This window comes from Entelurus aequoreus, linkage group LG15 (assembly GCF_033978785.1).
Source record: "Entelurus aequoreus isolate RoL-2023_Sb linkage group LG15, RoL_Eaeq_v1.1, whole genome shotgun sequence".
In the NCBI taxonomy this organism is placed as follows: Eukaryota; Metazoa; Chordata; class Actinopteri; order Syngnathiformes; family Syngnathidae; genus Entelurus; species Entelurus aequoreus.
In genome coordinates, this window is record NC_084745.1 from 7,862,009 (window position 1) to 7,879,448 (window position 17,440).

Below are 17,440 nucleotides of genomic sequence, written 5' to 3' on the forward strand. Positions count from 1 at the left end.
TATATTCATATCATTGTATGATAAGTAATAACAGTTAACTGTTTTGATATCATCATTGTATGATAAATAATAAGTTATTAAAAGTATTGATATCATTGTATGATAACAGTTAACAGTATTGATATCATTATTGTATGATAAGTAATAACACTTAACCTTATTGAGATCATCATTGTATGATAAGTAATAACAGTTATTAACAGTATTGATATCATTGTACGATAAGTAATAACAGTATTGATATCATCATCTTTGTATGATAAGTAATAACAGTTAACCTTATTGAGATCAACATTGTATGATAAGTAATAACAGTTATTAACAGTATTGATATCATTGTAAGATAAGTAATAACAGTATTGATATCATCATCATTGTATGATAAGTAATAACAGTTAACAGTATTCATATCATTCTGTTTTAAGTAATAACAGTTGATAACAGTATTGATATCATCATTGTATGATAAGTAATAACAGTTACTAACCGTATTGATATCATCATTGTATGATAAGTAATATCAAATATTAACTGTTTTAATATCATCATTGTATGATAAATAATAAGTTATTAAAAGTGATGATATCATCATTGTATGATAAGTAATAACAGTTGTTAATGTTAACAGTATTGATATCACCATTGTAAGATAAGTAATAACAGTTATTAACTGTATTGAAAGGGCAGCACGGTGGAACAGGGGTTAGTGCGTGTGCCTCACAATACGAAGGTCCTGGGTTAAATCTTTCTGTGTGGAGAATGCATGTTCTCCCCGTGGGTTCCCTTCGGGTACTTTGGCTTCCTCCGACCTCCAAAGACATGCACCTGGGGATAGGCTCCTCCCACCTCCAAAGACATGCGCCTGGGGATAGGCTCCTCCCACCTCCAAAGACATGCACCTGGGGATAGGCTCCTCCGACCTCCAAAGACATGCACCTGGGGATAGGCTCCTCCCACCTCCAAAGACATGCACCTGGGGATAGGCTCCTCCGACCTCCAAAGACATGCACCTGGGGATAGGCTCCTCCCACCTCCAAAGACATGCACCTGGGGATAGGCTCCTCCAACCTCCAAAGACATGCACCTAGGGATAGGCTCCTCCCACCTCCAAAGACATGCACCTGGGGATAGGCTCCTCCCACCTCCAAAGACATGCACCTGGGGATAGGCTCCTCCCACCTCCAAAGACATGCACCTGGGGATAGGCTCCTCCCACCTCCAAAGACATGCACCTGGGGATAGGCTCCTCCCACCTCCAAAGACATGCACCTGGGGATAGGCTCCTCCCACCTCCAAAGACATGCACCTGGGGATAGGCTCCTCCCACCTCCAAAGACATGCACCTGGGGATAGGCTCCTCCCACCTCCAAAGACATGCACCTGGGGATAGGTCTATTGGCAACAGTAAATGGTCCCTAGTGTGTGAATGTGAGTGTGAATGTTGTCTGTCTATCTGTGTTGGCCCTGTGATGAGGTGGCGACTTGTCCAGGGTGTAACCCGCCTTCCAGCACCCCTGTGACCCCCAACGGGACAAGCGGTATAAAATGGATGGATGGATGGAGTATTGATATAGCTATGGTGTGAAAAGTACCAAGAGTTAGTTACAGTATCGATATCGCCATGGTGTGAAACGTATCGAACCAGCTGAGAGTGTTTCAAAGCTTGTCAGCAGGAAGTGGCAGACTGACAGGAAGCTTTGACATCCTGCTGAGAACTGGATGATGTGCCAACACTTCAGTCAATAAGGACAAGAATACTTTGCACAAACACAACAACAACATCCTGGATAAGCACGCAAATAACAAACACCATATTTATATTTAAACTATATTTATATTGGCAACATTCAGGACCCTTTCAAAGCCAATAATCTGTAGAGGCTAACTGTCTATGACCACTAGAGTCTGTAGAGGCTAACTGTCTATGACCACTAGAGTCTGTAGAAGCTAACTGTCTATGGCCACTGGAGTCTGTAGAAGCTAACTGTCTATGGCCACTAGAGTCTGTAGAAGCTAACTGTCTATGGCCACTAGAGTCTGTAGAAGCTAACTGTCAATGGCCACTAGAGTCTGTAGAAGCTAACTGTCTATGGCCAATGGAGTCTGTAGAAGCTAACTGTCTATGGCCACTGGAGTCTGTAGAAGCTAACTGTCTATGGCCACTTGAGTCTGTAGAAGCTAACTGTCTATGGCCACTGGAGTCTGTAGAAGCTAACTGTCTATGGCCACTAGAGTCTGTAGAAGCTAACTGTTTATGGCCACTGGAGTCTGTAGAAGTTAACTGTCAATGGCCACTAGAGTCTGTAGAAGCTAACTGTCAATGGCCACTAGAGTCTGTAGAAGCTAACTGTCAATGGCCACTAGAGTCTGTAAAAGCTAACTGTCAATGGCCACTAGAGTCTGTAGAAGCTAACTGTCAATGGCCACTAGAGTCTGTAGAAGCTAACTGTCTATGGCCACTGGAGTCTAAAGAAGCAAACTGTCTATGGCCACTAGAGTCTGTAGAAGCTAACTGTCTATGGCCACTGGAGTCTGTAGAAGCTAACTATCTATGGCCACTAGAGTCTGTAGAAGCTAACTGTCTATGGCCACTGGAGTCTAAAGAAGCAAACTGTCTATGGCCACTAGAGTCTGTAGAAGCTAACTATCTATGGCCACTAGAGTCTGTAGAAGCTAACTATCTATGGCCACTGGAGTCTGTAGAAGCTAACTATCTATGGCCACTAAAGTCTGTAGAAGCTAACTATCTATGGCCACTAGAGTCTGTAGAAGCTAACTGTCTATGGCCACTGGAGTCTGTAGAAGCTAACTATCTATGGCCACTAAAGTCTGTAGAAGCTAACTGTCTATGGCCTCTGGAGTCTATAGAAGCAAACTGTCTATGGCCACTGGAGTCTGTAGAAGCTAACTATCTATGGCTAATAGAGTCTATAGAAGCAAACTATCTATGGCCACTAGAGTCTATAGAAGCAAACTGTCTATGGCCACTAGAGTCTGTAGAAGCAAACTGTCTATGGCCACTGGAGTCTGTAGAAGCTAACTGTCTATGGCCACTTGGAGTCTATAGAAGCTAACTGTCTATGGCCAATAGAGTCTATAGAAGCAAACTGTCTATGGCCACTGGAGTCTGTAGAAGCAAACTGTCTATGGCCACTGGAGTCTGTAGAAGCTAACTGTCTATGGCCACTGGAGTCTGTAGAAGCTAACTGTCTATGGCCACTGGAGTCTGTAGAAGCAAACTGTCTATGGCCAATAGAGTCTATAGAAGCAAACTGTCTATGGCCACTGGAGTCTATAGAAGCAAACTGTCTATGGCCACTAGAGTCTGTAGAAGCTAACTGTCTATGGCCACTGGAGTCTGTAGAAGCTAACTATCTATGGCCACTAGAGTCTGTAGAAGCTAACTGTCTATGGCCACTGGAGTCTAAAGAAGCAAACTGTCTATGGCCACTAGAGTCTGTAGAAGCTAACTATCTATGGCCACTGGAGTCTGTAGAAGCTAACTATCTATGGCCACTGGAGTCTGTAGAAGCTAACTATCTATGGCCACTAGAGTCTGTAGAAGCTAACTATCTATGGCCACTAGAGTCTGTAGAAGCTAACTGTCAATGGCCACTGGAGTCTGTAGAAGCTAACTATCTATGGCCACTAAAGTCTGTAGAAGCTAACTGTCTATGGCCTCTGGAGTCTATAGAAGCAAACTGTCTATGGCCACTGGAGTCTGTAGAAGCTAACTATCTATGGCTAATAGAGTCTATAGAAGCAAACTATCTATGGCCACTAGAGTCTATAGAAGCAAACTGTCTATGGCCACTAGAGTCTGTAGAAGCCAACTGTCTATGGCCACTAGAGTCTGTAGAAGCAAACTGTCTATGGCCACTAGAGTCTGTAGAAGCTAACTGTCTATGGCCACTGGAGTCTATAGAAGCAAACTGTCTATGGCCACTGGAGTCTGTAGAAGATAACTGTCTATGGCCACTGGAGTCTATAGAAGCTAACTGTCTATGGCAGGCCTGGGCAATTATTTTGACTCGGGGGCCACATTTAGAGAAAAAAATGTCTCTGGGGGCCGATATATCTATTTTTAGGAACACCAATACAAAACCTCACAATAATGTCTGATTGAATGCTAAAAACGTTATGACAGACCGCCTTAAAAAACGTAATGGAATTTAATTTTTTTTTATGAACGATAAAACACTGAATATTGACAAAATATGAATGTCACACCCCCTTTCGATCGACATATTTTACAATCAAGTGAAACGCAACAAAAATGCAACAAAGTGAAATATTAACGCGAAGGGTACAAAATAAACTCACCTACAATCTGATATATCACTAATCTTTAAAACTTTGTTGTGAAAATCTCCTTCCGCGTCTGTGGAAACGCTTCCCGCCCACACTGCTTGGTGCCTCATCTGAGCTACTGTGACGTAGATTACCATAGTAACTAATTAGATGACCATAGTAACTAATTAGATTACCATAGTAACTGGTATATCATCCATAAGCGCATATTCCAACCATTGAAATACTTTGTATAGTTCAAGACTTGCAGTCATTAGAAAACATCACTGCACATCATAATGGCAGCTAGTTTCCATCTTAAAGATCTAAAAACATTTTTTGGGAATGTCCGGCGGCCCAGATTGAAAAGGTTAACGTGCCGCATGTGGCCCCCGGGCCTTAATTTGCCCAGGTCTGGTCTATGGCCACTAGAGTCTGTAGAAGCTAACTGTCTATGGCCACTGGAGTCTGTAGAAGCTAACTATCTATGGCCACTAGAGTCTATAGAAGCTAACTGTCTATGGCCACTGGAGTCTGTACAAGCTAACTGTCTATGGCCACTGGAGTCTATAGAAGAAAACTGCCTATGGCCACTAGAGTCTATATAAGCTAACTGTCTATGGCCACTGGAGTCTGTAGAAGCTAACTGTCTATGGCCACTAGAGTCTGTACAAGCTAACTGTCTATGGCCACTGGAGTCTGTAGAAGCCAACTGTCTATGGCCACTAGAGTCTGTACAAGCTAACTGTCTATGGCCACTGGAGTCTATAGAAGCAAACTGTCTATGGCCACTGGAGTCTATAGAAGCTAACTGTCTATGGCCACTAGAGTCTGTACAAGCTAACTGTCTATGGTCACTGGAGTCTATAGAAGCAAACTGTCTATGGCCACTAGAGCCTATAGAAGCTAACTGTCTATGGCCACTGGAGTCTATAGAAGCTAACTGTCTATGGCCACTAGAGTCTGTACAAGCTAACTGTCTATGGCCACTGGAGTCTATAGAAGCAAACTGTCTATGGCCACTAGAGCCTATAGAAGCTAACTGTCTATGGCCACTGGAGTCTATAGAAGCTAACTGTCTATGGCCACTAGAGTCTGTACAAGCTAACTGTCTATGGCCACTGGAGTCTATAGAAGCAAACTGTCTATGGCCACTAGAGCCTATAGAAGCTAACTGTCTATGGCCACTGGAGTCTATAGAAGCTAACTGTCTATGGCCACTAGAGTCTGTACAAGCTAACTGTCTATGGCCACTGGAGTCTATAGAAGAAAACTGTCTATGGCCACTGGAGTCTATAGAAACAAACTGTCTATGGCCACTGGAGTCTGTAGAAGCTAACTGTCTATGGCCACTAGAGCCTATAGAAGCAAACTGTCTATGGCCACTGGAGTCTGTAGAAGCTAACTGTCTATGGCCACTAGAGCCTATAGAAGCAAACTGTCTATGGCCACTGGAGTCTGTAGAAGCTAACTGTCTATGGCCACTAGAGCCTATAGAAGCAAACTGTCTATGGCCACTGGAGTCTGTACAAGCTAACTGTCTATGGCCACTGGAGTGTATAGATGCAAACTGTCTATGGCCACTGGAGTCTGTAGAAGCTAACTATCTATGGCCACTGGAGTCTATAGAAGCTAACTATCTATGGCAGGGATGTCAAACTCAAATACAGAGTGGGCCAAAATTTAAAACTGAACAAAGCCGCGGGCCAAGGTTGAACAAATTAACCTTTTAATAGGGACCCAAACAAGTTTTGCATTGAATACTGAACAAGCAAGGCTTATATAACTTTATAGTGACATGCAAAATCGAGTTTCAAATAATAATAATAATAATTAAAAAATATCAATGGCATATCAAATACAATTTAAATAAAAATGTAATGCCTCTTTTCTATTTGCAGCCTTCTGAGGTAAATAACAACATGAACTTTTTCCACAGGCTAATACATTTGAAAATAAAATAATGAATAAACCAACCATTCAGGACTTTAAACTGCTCAGTTTGCAACACACTGATCTAATCTGATGTGCCCAAGCCAGATACCTGCCATCTTTTCTTGGATGCTAGTTCATAAATGTCGGGGCTCAGGCTTTGAGCTGAGGCAACCTTCATTATCGAACGAAGGTGTTCATCAGTCAGACGTATCCTGTGAGACGTTTTCCTCATCTTCAAGGAGGAGAAAAGTTGCTCACATAGATAAGTGCTGCCGAACATGGAGAGCAATTGAGCAGCTTGGGTGCGGAGCTGAGGCATTGTGTCAGGGATGAATTGTGGAAACTGTGCGGCGCCAACAGCATCATACTTTGACTTCAGCGTGTCATCACACTGGAGTTCAATCAGCTCCATTTGGAGGTTAATTGGTGCTTTTTCCACATCAACTGCGAAGGGATTACTAAGCAGTTCAAATCTACATTTCTGACCATCAAAGTCGCCAAATCGCCGTCTTAACTCAGCGCCGAGTACACTGAGTTTTTAAGCAAACTGTGCGCACACGGCGGTAGAGCATACTTGCCAACCCTCCCGAATTTCCCGGGGCAACCATTCTCTCGTATTCCACCCGGACCACAGTCTTGGGGGCGTGCCTTAAAGGCACCGTCTTTAACGTCCTCTCTGAGCTGTCGTCACTTCCGCTTTTCATTCATTCTAACAACGTGCCGGCCCAGTCACAAGATATGTGCGGCTTCTGTACGCACACACACGTGAATGCAAGGCATACTTGGTCAACAGCCATACAGGTCACACTGAGGGTGTCCATATAAAAAATTTTAACACTGTTACAAATATGCGCCACACTGTATATCCACACCAAAAAAGAATGACAAACACATTTCGAGAGAACATCTGCACCGTAACTAGGGATGATACTCGAAACCGATTTTCCCGGTTGTTCGATAAGAAAAGAACCGAGTCCTTGGACTCGAATCCCTTTTTGAGAACCGGTACCCGTTATCGAGACCACTATAGTAAAGAAAAAGAGTTGGTTCTTTAGTCGAATCCCTGGGAACGAATCCCAAATGGGCAATGTTATGCCCATTTGATTGTAGACTCTTACTGACACCTTGCGGCGATATGAAAATACTACGCGTCATTAGTCTGGCCACTTCCGGGTTGGCGAGTCAGTTAAGTTCATGAGACAATTGAGAAGTAGACAAGTTGTGTTACCTCTTACAAGCCTTGGAAAAGATAAGTCTGTAAGTAAACTGTTTAACTTGTTTATGTAACTCAATATTAAGGTGGAAAGTGGTTAAATTTAAAACCAAGATGTTTATTGAAAAACGATTTTTGTGCACTGTTTCAATGGATGATTTGAGGACTTAAAATGGCTGCCAGTCGTATACACTACCGTTCAAAAGTTTGGGGTCACATTGAAATGTCCTTATTTTTGAAGGAAAAGCACTGTACTTTTCAATGAAGATAACTTTAAACTAGTCTTAACTTTAAAGAAATACACTCTATACATTGCTAATGTGGTAAATGACTATTCTAGCTGCAAATGTCTGGTTTTTGGTGCAATATCTACATAGGTGTATAGAGGCCCATTTCCAGCAACTATCACTCCAGTGTTCTAACGGTACAATGTATTTGCTCATTGGCTCAGAAGGCTAATTGATGATTAGAAAACCCTTGTGCAATCATGTTCACACATCTGAAAACAGTTTAGCTCGTTACAGAAGCTACAAAACTGACCTTCCTTTGAGCAGATTGAGTTTCTGGAGCATCACATTTGTGGGGTCAATTAAACGCTCAAAATGGCCAGAAAAAGAGAACTTTCATCTGTAACTCGACAGTCTATTCTTGTTCTTAGAAATGAAGGCTATTCCACAAAATTGTTTGGGTGACCCCAAACTTTTGAACGGTAGTGTATTTCCACCATCGAAATAGTTTCAACATTCAGAAGTATTTGTTTGATGATAGTACTGTATATTTGTGTGAAGCTAATATTTACATATTGTGTATTACATTTGAATATGTTAATTGAATCACATAGCTTATAAATTTGTCATTGTGTGTATTTCAGTTTAAAAAAAATAAAAAATAACAGTCCAGTGCAAGACAAAAGTAAAGATAGGAGAAGACAAAGCAAGATCAACAACAATAAAGAGCCTTAATGGATTAATATGCTTTGGAACTTTATTAGACGTCTTGGATTGTTTGTTAGCTGTCTGCCTGTGTGTGTAGTTAGTATGTTCCAATAGCAGCAGAAGTGCACTTTTTGGAGAGCTGTATTATTTTCAGTTTTGTGCCCAAGTGACTGATTTTATTTAACACTATATTATTATTTATACACCAATAGTGATCACAGAGACAGGTTGTTTTTGTGTTACTGTATATATTTGTTTTTCTGAAAAATCCCACTTAATAAACTTTGGGTAACAACAGTCAATATTTATTTATTTTATTTATTGTTTTAGGGGGTAACAGTCAATATTTATTTATTTATTTTTATTTATTTTTTTCTTATAAAATAAAAGTGAGCTTTTGTTAAACCAAATATTGTGTTTTTTTTCCATAAACAACCACCTATCTGGATTTGATAAGAGAATCGATAAGGAATTGGTTCGATAAGAGGATTCGATAATAGGCTCGAACTCGATCATTTCTTATCAAACGTCATCCCTAACCGTAACACAACATAAACACAACAGGAAAAATACCCAGAACCCCTTGCAGCACTAAATCTTCCGGGACGCTACAATATACACCCCCTGCTACCACCAAACCCCCACCAAATTTGTTCTGTTGTGTTGTGTTTTCGGGAGGGGCAATTCCCGGGAAATTCGGGAGGGTTGGCAAGTATGCTCTACCGCCGTGTGCGCACAGTTTGCTGAAAAACTCAGCGTGCTCGGCGCTGAGTTAAGACGGCGATTTGGCGACTTTGATGGTCAGAAATGTATAATTTGAACGGCTTAGAAATCCCTTCGCAGTTGATGTGGAAAAACCACCAATTGTATGTATGTATCGGTTTTGAAAATGAAAAATATCAAAATGGCCGCCGCATGTTCTGATTTTTTTGCGTGTGGCCCACAGTAAAAAAAAAGGTTTGGACCCCCTGTCCTAGAAGGAAGACAAGTTTTCTCACCTCATCACTGGTGCTGTTGATGTTGTAGCCGCAGTTCAAGGCGATGTCCAGCGGGCGCATCTCGGTCCATCCGTCTGCCGTACACGTCTTGGAGAGGTTACCTGCTGAGGGACGACAAGGGGACTAAATTACACGCCGTACCCCAAACTAACTCCTGGAATAACCACCGCTAGGTCGCTGTGACTACAGTCACCATAGCTCCGCCCATACGCCAGACGACGAGAGTAAATAAACTATAGGACGTCTCCACTCCAGTGGACGCCTCAAAGTACTTGCATACACAATGTGTCCTATTAAAGGCCTCCTCTTAACTAAACGCCTTCATTCGTGTACTGTATCCTCAAATAGGAAACTATCTGTTCTTTAGTGGACACCTGGCCTCAAATAATTGCCACACAGATAAAATGTGATTACCTTTACCAAATCTCCCCTCAAGTTTGTGCCTTGCTTCAACCAAACACGTCTCCAGTTGAACTATTACTTGAGTAAACGCCACGTCTCAAAGAATCAAATACAAAACCCATAACCAGTGAAGTTGGCACGTTGTGTAAATGGTAAATACAAACAGAAAACAATGATTTGCAAATCCTTTTCAACTTATATTCAATACTTACTGTTCACACTGAGAAACTTCTTTTTTTTTTTTTTTGCAAATAATCATTAACTTGGAATTTAATGGCAGCAACACATTGCAAAAAAGTTGTCACAGGTGCATTTTTACCACTGTGTTACATGGCCTTTCCTTTTAACAACACTCTGTAAATGTTTGGGAACTGAGGAGACACATTTTTGAAGCTTTTCAGGTGGAATTCTTTCCCATTCTTGCTTGATGTACAGCTTAAGTTGTTCAACTGTCTCTGTTGAGGTATTTTAGACTTCATAATGCGCCACACATTTTCAATGGGAGACAGGTCTGGACTACAGGCAGGCCAGTCTAGTACCCGCACTCTTTTACTATGAAGCCACGCTGTTGTAACACGTGGCTTGGCATTGTCTTGCTGAAATAAGCAGGGGCGTCCATGATTACGTTGCTTGGATGGCAACATATGTTGCTCCAAAACCTGTATGTACCTTTCAGCATTACAGTAATTTCCGGACTATAAGCCGCTACTTTTTCCCCTCGTTCTGGTCCCTGCGGCTTATACAAGGGTGCGGCTTATTTACGGCCTGTTCTTCTCCGACACGACGAAGAGGATTTCGGTGGTTTTAGTACGCAGGAGGAAGACGATGACACAATGATTAAAGACTGACTTTTCATATAGTAGTAATAAGTATATAAGTAGGCTGGTTATTTTGATAACGTACAGGCGAGCACTTTGTATTACTTTGCACCGTTGTATTATTTGTACTCTGCACGAATGCTGTTCGCCATGTCAAAGATGTGAAAGTTTGATTGAATGATTGAAAGATTTATTGTTAATAAATGGGACGCGTTGCGTTCTCAAACAGTCATCTCTGTCCCGACAATCCCCTCCGTGGTAGCAGGAACCCCTATATACTACGGTAATTACACATCAAAACCCTGCGGCTTATAGTTGGGTGCGGCTTATAAATGGAGCAATCTGTATTTTCCCCTAAATTTAGCTCGTGCGGCTTATAGTCAGGTGCGGCTTATAGTCCGGAAATTACGGTAATTGTGCCTACACAGATGTGTAAGTTACCCATGTCTTGGCCACTAATACACCCCCATACCATCACAGATGCTGGCTTTTACACTTTGCGCCTAGAACAAGCCGGATGGTTCTTTTCCTCATTGGTCCGGAGGACACGACGTCCATAGTTTTCAAAAACAATTTGAAATGTGGACTTGTCAGACCACAGAACACTTTTCCACTTTGCATCAGTCCATCTTAGATGAGCTCGGGCCCAGCGAAGCCAGTGGCGTTTCTGGGTGTTGTTGATAAATGGCTTTGGCTTTGCATAGTAGAGTTTTAACTTGCACTTACAAATGTAGCGACTAACTGTAGTTACTGACAGTGGTTTTCTAAAGAGTTCCTGAGCCCATGTGGTGATATCCTTTACACACCGATGTCGCTTTTTGATGAGGGATCGAAGGTCACGGGGAATTCAATTGTGGTTCTCTGAACCTTTTGATGATATTACAGACCGTGGATGGTGAAATCCCTAAATTCCTTGCAATAGCAATATGTTGTTCTTAAAACTTTTGGACAATTTTCTCAGGCATTTGTTGACAAAGTGGTGACCCTCGCCCCGTCCTTGTTTGTGAATGACTGAGCATTGCAGGGAAGCTGCTTTTATACCCAATCATGGCACCCACCTGTTCCCAATTAGCCTGTTCACCTGTGGGATGTTCCAAATAAGTGTTTGATGAGCATTCCTCCACTTTCTCAGTCTTTTTTGCCACTTGTGCCACCTTTTTTGAAACGTGTTGCAGGCATCAAATTCCAAATGAGCTAATATTTGCAAAAAATAACAACGTTTCTCAGTGTGATCATTAAATATCTTGTCTTTGCAGTCTATTCGATTGAATATAAGTTAAAAGGGATTTGCAAATCATTGTATTCTGTTTTTATTGACCATTTACACAACGTGACAACTTCACTGCTTTTGGGTTTTGTACAAAGCATGTGTCAGGTCGCCAACTGGTGGCCGGCAGTGCAGAGTGCAGCATTATCAGTTCAAACACTGTATGGTTTTATCTTTTTGTCAAAAAGTGTTTTTTATTGATCTTCCGCGGCTGAACTCGAAGAGCTGAAGTCTTGCTTGTTCAAGAATAAAAGGATAAGGCCGAGCGCTGGACCTTGTTTTCATGAACCCGCTGTAATCTTCCACTCTATTAAATATTATTTTCTTCCTGTCCAAACGTTGCATATTTCTCACAGAAACCTTTTATCTTTTATCTGCACCAGACCTTTACAGCAGGGAGACAAACTTGTGTAGTGTGTAACATAGTAGAAGAGCTCCAGAGTCACTCCTCTGCCTTCTTTGATCCATTGTTGTTTATTAATAAACAATAACGATTAGCTCACGTGTAGTATGTAACGTACGTAGTAAAAGGAAGAAAGAGCAAGCACCCCTACTTATATGTCTTGTATGAAATTATGATGATATTTTACATTCAACTGCTTCGAAACGTGCCCCGTTATTGTGCAATAATAACCATATTCAAATCATAACATTGCTGTCGCTAAAAGTTAGCTGGCAACTAGTGCTTTATTCGCTAGCTCGCATCTGCCGCGTTAATTGCTAGCTAACAACTACACTGCTAACTGTTAGCTAGCAACTAGTGCACTAACTGGGCATAGGGCGTAGTAGTATGGAAGTAACATTGTCTCACAACAACTTATATATATCAATATGATATTAATACATATGCATGTATTAATAAATATACAAATACAATCCCTGACCACCTGAGGGCACCACAGACTGTGGATGCCTTTAACAAAGGCTTAAAAACCCTTCTTTTTAAAAAAGCCTTTTTTTTTTAGATATATGCATACTAGTTCTAGCTATTAGGCTGTTCTAGGTTTTATTTTTATCTATTTTTATTATTTTTTTAATACACTGCTTTTTACAAATAAAATCTATTATTATAAATACAATTGTGATATACAAATAAATAAATAATTTGTACGAATAAACGCGTATTGGTAAATATATTTTTGAGATTTAAAAATATATACAAATACATTTTATAAATATAAAAATGTGACATACAAATAAATAAAGAATTTGTATAAATAAACGTGCATTTGTAAATATATTTTTGAGATTTGAATATAAATATGCTAGATTTTGTATTTGTATTTGTATTGAATTTGCATATGTGGATCGCTTTTTTGCTTTTGTGTCGATGAGACATTCCTACCACAAACCAGATGCACAAATAAATGTGACCTACACACTCCCCTGAACAACCAGCAGAGGGCACTGCAGCCAGAGCGGTCTGGGTCACAGAGCATTATATGCATTATATGCAAAATACCCGGAGTTCTCTGCACAAAAACAATCCACGTCTTTACAGAGAGAACGCACAACGGGCCTGAGCTAGCTAACGTTAGCGTTGTATAAGCTAATGCCAATTTATCCAGTTAATCTGAAAGACCGTGCAAGCTGCTTATTTTATTGTATCAATGCCGTTTAATGACCTCATCCCGATGTAGATACTGATCTTGTCAGTGCAATGTGTGTAAAATCATACCAAAAGTCATATGACACTCCCTAGTGTGCCTCTGATTTGCTCGCCAGTGTCTGACCATGTCTGTGACCCAGACCGCTCTGGCTGCAGTGCCCTCTGCTGGTGGTTCAGGGGAGTGTTTAGGTCACATTCATTTGTGCATCTGGTTTGTGGTAGGAATGTCTCATCGACACAAAAGCAAAAAAGCGATCCACATATGCAAAATCGATACAAATACAAATACTAAATCAAGCATATTTATATTCAAATCTCAAAAATATATTTACAAATACACATTTATTTATACAAATTCTTGGTTTATTTGTATGCCACATTTTTAGATTTATAAATGTTATTTGTATATATTTTCAAATCTCAAAAATATATTTACAAATACGCGTTTATTTATACAAATTATTTATTTATTTGTATATCACATTTGTATTTGTATGTTTATTAATATATGCATATGTATTAATATCATATTGATATGCTGTATATAAGTTGATGTGAGACAATTCTACTTCCATAGTAGTGCTCTAATCGCAAGCTTAATTACTAGACAACTGCTAACACACTAACCACTAGCTGACAACGCAAGTGCAAATCATTAGCGGAAGCTAGAACACTAATCGCTAGCAAACAACTAGTGCACCAGTCGTTAGCTGACAATAAGCACGCCAATCACCAGCAACTGGAGTGCTAATCGTTAGCTGGCAACTAAAGCACTAATGGTTAGCTGGCAACTTGCGCTGTAATTGCTAGCTGGAAACTAACACGCCAAACGCCAGCTGACAATTAGAGTGATAATCCTTAGTTCGCAAGTAGTGCTCTATTCTGCTAGCTGGAAACTGGTGTACTACTCACTGGTGGGCAACTAATGAGCCAATTGCTAGCTGACAACTAGAGTGCTAATTGTTAGCTGGCAACTAACTCGAGAACTAATCGCTAGCTCACGACTAGCGCGCCAGTCCTCAGCTGACAACTAGTACGCTAATTGCGAGTTGGCAACCAGAGTGCTAATTGCTAGTTAACAACTTGCATGCAAATGTTAGCTGACAACTAGAGCGCTAATAGTTGGCGGCAGCTAGAGCACTAAACGTTAGCCAACAACTAGGGCGTCAGCCGTAAGCTGGCAAGTAGCACACTAATCACTAGGTGGCAACTGGAGTGCTAATCCTTTGTTCGCAAGTAGTGCTCTAAATGCTAGCCGGCAAATGATGCGCTAATCACTAGCGGGCAACTAACACGCTAATCGCTAGCTGACAACTAGCGCACCAATTGCTAGCTGGCAACCAGAGTGCTAATCGTTAGCTGACAACTAACTAGAGCAGTGGTTCTCAAATGGGGGTACGCGTACCCCTGGGGGTACTTGAAGGTATGCCAAGGGGTACGTGAGATTTTTTTTAAATATTCTAAAAATAGCAACAATTCAAAAATCCTTTATAAATATAAAGAAAAACCTATCTTTTTTTCCAAATAGTTCAAGAAAGACCACAACAAATGAGCAATATTTTGCACTGTTATACAATTTAATGAATCAGAAACTGATGACATAGTGCTGTATTTTACTTCTTTATCTATTTTTTTCAACCAAAAATGCTTTGCTCTGATTAGGGGGTACTTGAATTTAAAAAAAATTCACAGGGGGTACATCACTGAAAAAAGGTTGAGAACCACTGAACTAGAGCACTAATCGCTAGCTGACAACCAGCTTGCCAGTTGTTAGCTGACAACTAGCACATTAATCACTAGGTGGCAACTAGAGTGCTAATCGCTAGCTAACAACTGGCATGCCAATAGCTAACTTACAACGAGGGTGCTAATCGTTAGCTGGCCAATTGCACACCAATTGCTTGCTGGCAATTAACACCCCAATCGCTGGCTTCCAACTAGGGTGTTTATCGCTAGATGACAACTAGAGCGCTAATTGCGAGCTATATCAATTAAATTAAATAAATAATATGATATAAAATAATAAAACAGTTATTAAAAACATTTCTTGGTATCTCTGCGGACCCCCTGGAGGTGGTGGCCTCCCTGTTGAAGACCTCTGCTATTTATTATTATATACATACAATAACATTTAAACTTATTCCAAAAATGAATTTGTACAAATAAAACTCAAATATAAGAAATCCTTTTTATTAATGCCTTACTCCAAACGGACACCTGGTAGTCTCTGCAGTTGAGTATACTAAACTGTATGAGGAAACGTGTATTGTTCTACTGTCACATCAAACACCATTCATAAACAAAGGCCTCCCACAGCAGTCATGTGATCAAAGACGGCGGCGTGAAGAGGAAGTGTTTACCTTTGTGCTGCTCGCTGAAGTAGCTGAAGTAGGCGGGACACGTGATGGTCACCACCTGCCCCACCTGGGCTGACGGCCAGCAGGCCACCATGTCCCACTCACCTCCACAGCCTGCAAAACACCATCATGTACAGTCATTCTGTCATGGTTGTACCACAACTACATGTCCATACAGTAGCAGTACCGTATTTTTTGGACTATAAGTCGCAGCTTTTTTCATAGTTTGGCCGGGGGTGCGACTTATACTCAGGAGCGACTTTTAAATGGTATAAATGATAAATGGGTTATACTTGTATAGCGCTTTTCTACCTTCAAGGTACTCAAAGCGCTTCGACAGTATTTCCACATTCACCCATTCACACACACATTCACACACTGATGGCGGGAGCTGCCATGCAAGGCGCTAACCAGCAGCCATCAGGAGCAAGGGTGAAGTGTCTTGCCCAAGGACACAACGGACGTGACGGGGATGGTAGAAGGTGGGGATTGAACCCCAGTAACCAGCAACCCTCCGATTGCTGGCACGGCCACTCTACCAACTTCGCCACGCCGTCCCTATGTGTGAAATGATTAACACATTAGCGTAAAATATCAAATAATATTATTTAGCTCATTCACGTAAGAGACTAGACGTATAAGATTTCATGGGATTTAGCGATTAGGAGTGACAGATTGTTTGGTAAACGTATAGCATGTTCTATATGTTATAGTTATTTGAATGACTCTTACCATAATATGTTACGTTAACATACCAGGCACCTTCTCAGTTGGTTATTTATGCCTCATATAACGTACACTTATTCAGCCTGTTGTTCACTATTCTTTATTTATTTTAAATTGCCTTTCAAATGTCTATTCTTGGTGTTGGCTTTTATCAAATACATTTCCCCCAAAAATGCGACTTATACTCCAGTGCCACTTATATATGTTTTTTTCCTCCTTTAATATTTGAGATGTCCGATAATGGCTTTTTGCCGATATCCGATATTCCCCAACTCTTTAATTACAGATACCGATATCAACCGATACTGATATCAACCGATATATACAGTCGTGGAATTAATACGTTATTATGCCTAATTTGGACAACCAGGTATGGTGAAGATAAGGTACTTTTAAAAAAAAATTATAAAATAAAATAAGATAAATTAATTAAAAACATTTTCTTGAATAAAAAAGAAAGAAAAACAATATAAAACAGTTACATAGAAACTAGTAATTAATGAAAATGAGTAAAATTAACTGTTAAAGGTTAGTACTATTAGTGGACCAGCAGCACGCGGACTGTATCCCCGCAGACTGTATCCCCGCAGACTGTATTGATATATATTGATATATAATGTAGGAACCAGAATATTAATAACAGAAAGAAACAACCCTTTTGTGTGAATGAGTGTAAATGGGGGAGGGAGGTTTTTTGGGTAGGTGCACTAATTGTAAGTGTATCTTGTGTTTTTTATGTGGATTTAATAAAAAAATAAAAAAAATAAATAAATAAAACGATATCGATTTAAAAAAAAAACGATACCGATAATTTCCGATATTACATTTTAACGCATTTATCGGCCGATAATATCGGACATCTCTATTTATTATGCATTTTCGGCAGGTGC

The 17,440-nt window shown here is 40.5% G+C and overlaps 1 protein-coding gene across 7 annotated transcripts in view; it reads right to left on the reverse strand.

Annotated features, from left to right (window-relative positions):
• The window catches only part of vipr1b (vasoactive intestinal peptide receptor 1b), an 80,517-nt gene that overhangs the window by 21,806 nt on the left and 41,271 nt on the right, over positions 1-17,440 (reverse strand). For 6 of the 7 annotated variants that reach the window (XM_062020683.1, XM_062020685.1, XM_062020689.1 and 3 more), the window contains 2 exons: positions 15,828-15,938; positions 9,372-9,475 (listed from right to left, as the gene is read on the reverse strand). In XM_062020683.1, the coding sequence (XP_061876667.1) occupies positions 9,372-9,475; positions 15,828-15,938 (215 nt within the window). The remainder of the gene's footprint in view (positions 1-9,371; positions 9,476-15,827; positions 15,939-17,440) is intronic. The other variant, XM_062020684.1, reaches the window with a different exon arrangement.